Below are 3,037 nucleotides of genomic sequence, written 5' to 3' on the forward strand. Positions count from 1 at the left end.
CTATACAGAGTTAGTGACGAGGGCAGGGCATTGGGGAGAAGACACACAGCAGGGTCGAGGCTTGAAATAAGAGATGGGGCAAGATTGTAATTTCAGGCATTCAGCTAAGAGCAATTAGAAAGGTCACAACCCAGTGTAGTGTACATAATCTGACTCCCCAGTTCATCACACTGACAGACCACGGTAAGGACAGGGAAGGGTTTAATCTCACTTTGACTGTCCAGTAAGTGATTCAGGGAAGAGGCCTCAGCATCATGCACCAGCCAACTCTGCACGGAGCTCAGTCTGAGAGCCAGAGCACAAGGAGAAAACATTTAGGTCTCCTTATGAAATAAAGAGCTGGAGCAGCCTGCCCCGGATCTGCGTGGTCCTCACCCCATAAATGATGGGGTGTATCATGGGGGGCACCAGCAGGTACACACTGGCAATGAGAACGAGGAAGTGCCGGGGCACATTGTGACCAAACCGGTGTGTGAGAGAGGAGAAGAAATCTGGGATGTACAAAGATGAGATGGCACAAAGATGAGAGATGCAGGTTCCAAAAGTTTTGAGCCGGGCATCCTTTGTGGGGAGGCGGAAGATGGCCCGGAGGATCAGAGTATAAGACACAGCGATAAAAAATACATCCATTCCAATCACAGAGAGAAGATCAAACAGGCCATAGTAACTACTGATGCGGATGTCAGCACAGGCCAGGTTCACCACAGCCATATGCCCACAACAAAAGTGGGGGATGATATTGGTTCTGCAATATGGCCACCGCCTCGCCAGGAAAGGATAGGGTAATGTGTTTATGCCACTGCGCAGCACCACAGCTAGGCCTATCTTGGCCACAACAGAGTTTGTCAGGATGATGGAATGTCTCAGGGGATGGCAGATGGCCACGTAGCGATCAAAAGCCATGGCCACGAGGATTCCAGACTCCATCGCTGAGAAGCAGTGAATGAAATACATCTGGGTGAGGCAGGAACTGAAACTGATCTCCCTGGAATTGAACCAGAAGATGCTCAGCATTTTGGGTACGGTGGATGTGGACATGACCAAGTCGGTGACAGCCAGCATGCAGAGGAAATAGAACATGGGCCCGTGGAGGCTCGGATCCCTTTTAATGATGAACAGGATGGTGAAGTTCCCCAACACGGCTATGGCGTACATAGCACAGAAGGGAATGGAGATCCAGATATAGGCTGCCTCTAGGCCAGGAATGCCAAGTAGGATGAAGGTGGAGGGGTTTCTGAAGTTGGTTGTGTTCGAATCTGACATAGCGTAGAGGAGAACGTGTCCAACTCTGAGGCATAAGGGTGTCTTCTGCATTTAGCATATGCTCCCCTGACTTTCTGTGTGTTCCCAGGATCTCGGGTGATGGTCGCAGTAGAAATGCCTGAATGGAGAGACAACATTAATATGAGACACTGCATGCAGTAGTGGAGGCTGTTCTCATGGGAGAAGCAGATTGATCGCTCTTCACACACTGAAAAATTACATTTTCGTTATTCAGAGAGAATAACTATGAGCAATGACCCTACTTAATCCAATTCCATAATTTTATTATGCTGCTTGCGTTAATAATTCCTACATTTTGTGGTGGGGGAACCCTAAGAGGCACCAGTAGGAAACACAAGTGTGGATACTGGTTTATCAATCATTGTTCCTTAAAGCAATGAGAGCCAGGATAGGGAGTCCATACTGACGGGAGTTCCCCATTCAACCAGTTGCTTGAAATCAGAGAGGGGGGAAAAACAACCTTTTAGGAAGACATGTGCTGGGAGAAACATCCCAACTAGAACATACCTCAGGGAGAAGATCTGGGCCCCATTGAGAGCAGCTCATGATAAACACTTGCTCATTCTCAGCAAAGGACAAAACAAAACAATGTTCAGATCCCTAAGATACAGGATGGAGAATAACATGTTTGCGATATGTGTTCAGTTTTGGTCACCCAATCTCTATGAAAGGTATAGCATATGTAAAAGGGATTTCCAAGAAAGGCTTTGAGAATGGGGGAGACTGACATATGCAAACAGATAAAAGAGTCTGGGACTCTTTAGTTTGCACAAGAAACAAAGAAGAGAGCATATGATATAGGAGAGAAAAATAAAAAATGAAATCGATTTACATTCAAATGGACAGTTCCCAACCAATACTAACGATAGACACGTAGTGCTCCAAGAGGACTAATTCCCCAAAGCTGAGGAAAATTATCAGCAAAACTGATTGGGAGGAAAACTGTAAACAGAAAAATATGAATGAAAATTGGTAATTCTTTGATAACAGTTTATTAGATAGCGGAAATCTTATGATTCCACAGTCAACAAAGTGAATAACTTCGAGTAAAAATTCAGATCAGTGGAAAGTGAAGGCAGCAAGGGAGAGGGGGGAAGCAATATATAACAAGGAGGAAAAAGGGAAAATTGATCGCCAAGAACAGAAATTGGAAGTTACAAAAATTCATAAGGGATGTTATGATAAAAGGGAAACCTGCATGTTTGCAAGGCTATGAATCACAGCAAGGTGTTTATTAAGTATATTAAGAAGAAGAGAAATCCTGGAAAAGTTTTATGTCAATTCCTGTGTTAAATGTAAAGTATTAAAAAATAAAGGGAAAGGTTTTTCTTATAAAAGAATTGACTAGGTTATGAAACAACGGAAAAGCTGGTATGGGATTAGTAAAAGAAAATGTCTAGATATGTAAGTAATGCCAGTCACCAACAGGGTTAATGCAAAACAGATCTTGTCAAGGAAACCTGATTTCATCCTTTTATGAGAGTACACATTGGTTGATCAAGGGAAAAATACTGATACAGTGAACCGTTATTTCTCAGAGGCATTTGATTTAGTAGGGGTAACTATTGAGTTGGTGAGCTGGAGCAGGAGAAGGATTTGACCTCGTCACATGGGATTGGTGAAACAAACTGAATCCAATTCTGGGGTCCAGATTGGAAAAAAGATGTACTTGGAGAGAGTGCAAAAGTGAGCCACAAAAATTATTTGAGGATAGAGAAAAGGCCGGATCATTAGACTTTAATGTGTATATCTG

The 3,037-nt window shown here is 43.6% G+C and overlaps 1 protein-coding gene across 1 annotated transcript; it reads right to left on the reverse strand.

Moving 5' to 3' along the window:
- Positions 1–324: 324 nt before the first annotated feature.
- Positions 325–1,263, reverse strand: LOC123373325 (olfactory receptor 52E4-like). The gene has a single exon (XM_045022307.1). The coding sequence runs from the start codon at positions 1,261–1,263 to the stop codon at positions 325–327; it is 939 nt and encodes a 312-aa protein (XP_044878242.1).
- Between the last annotated feature and the right edge of the window lie 1,774 nt (positions 1,264–3,037).

The sequence above is a fragment of the Mauremys mutica genome, chromosome 1 (assembly GCF_020497125.1).
Source record: "Mauremys mutica isolate MM-2020 ecotype Southern chromosome 1, ASM2049712v1, whole genome shotgun sequence".
In the NCBI taxonomy this organism is placed as follows: Eukaryota; Metazoa; Chordata; order Testudines; family Geoemydidae; genus Mauremys; species Mauremys mutica.

Excerpts from the sequence above, each read along its gene's own strand:
- LOC123373325 (XM_045022307.1), bottom strand. The coding sequence starts at position 1,263 with ATGTCAGATTCGAACACAACCAACTTCAGAAACCCCTCCACCTTCATC.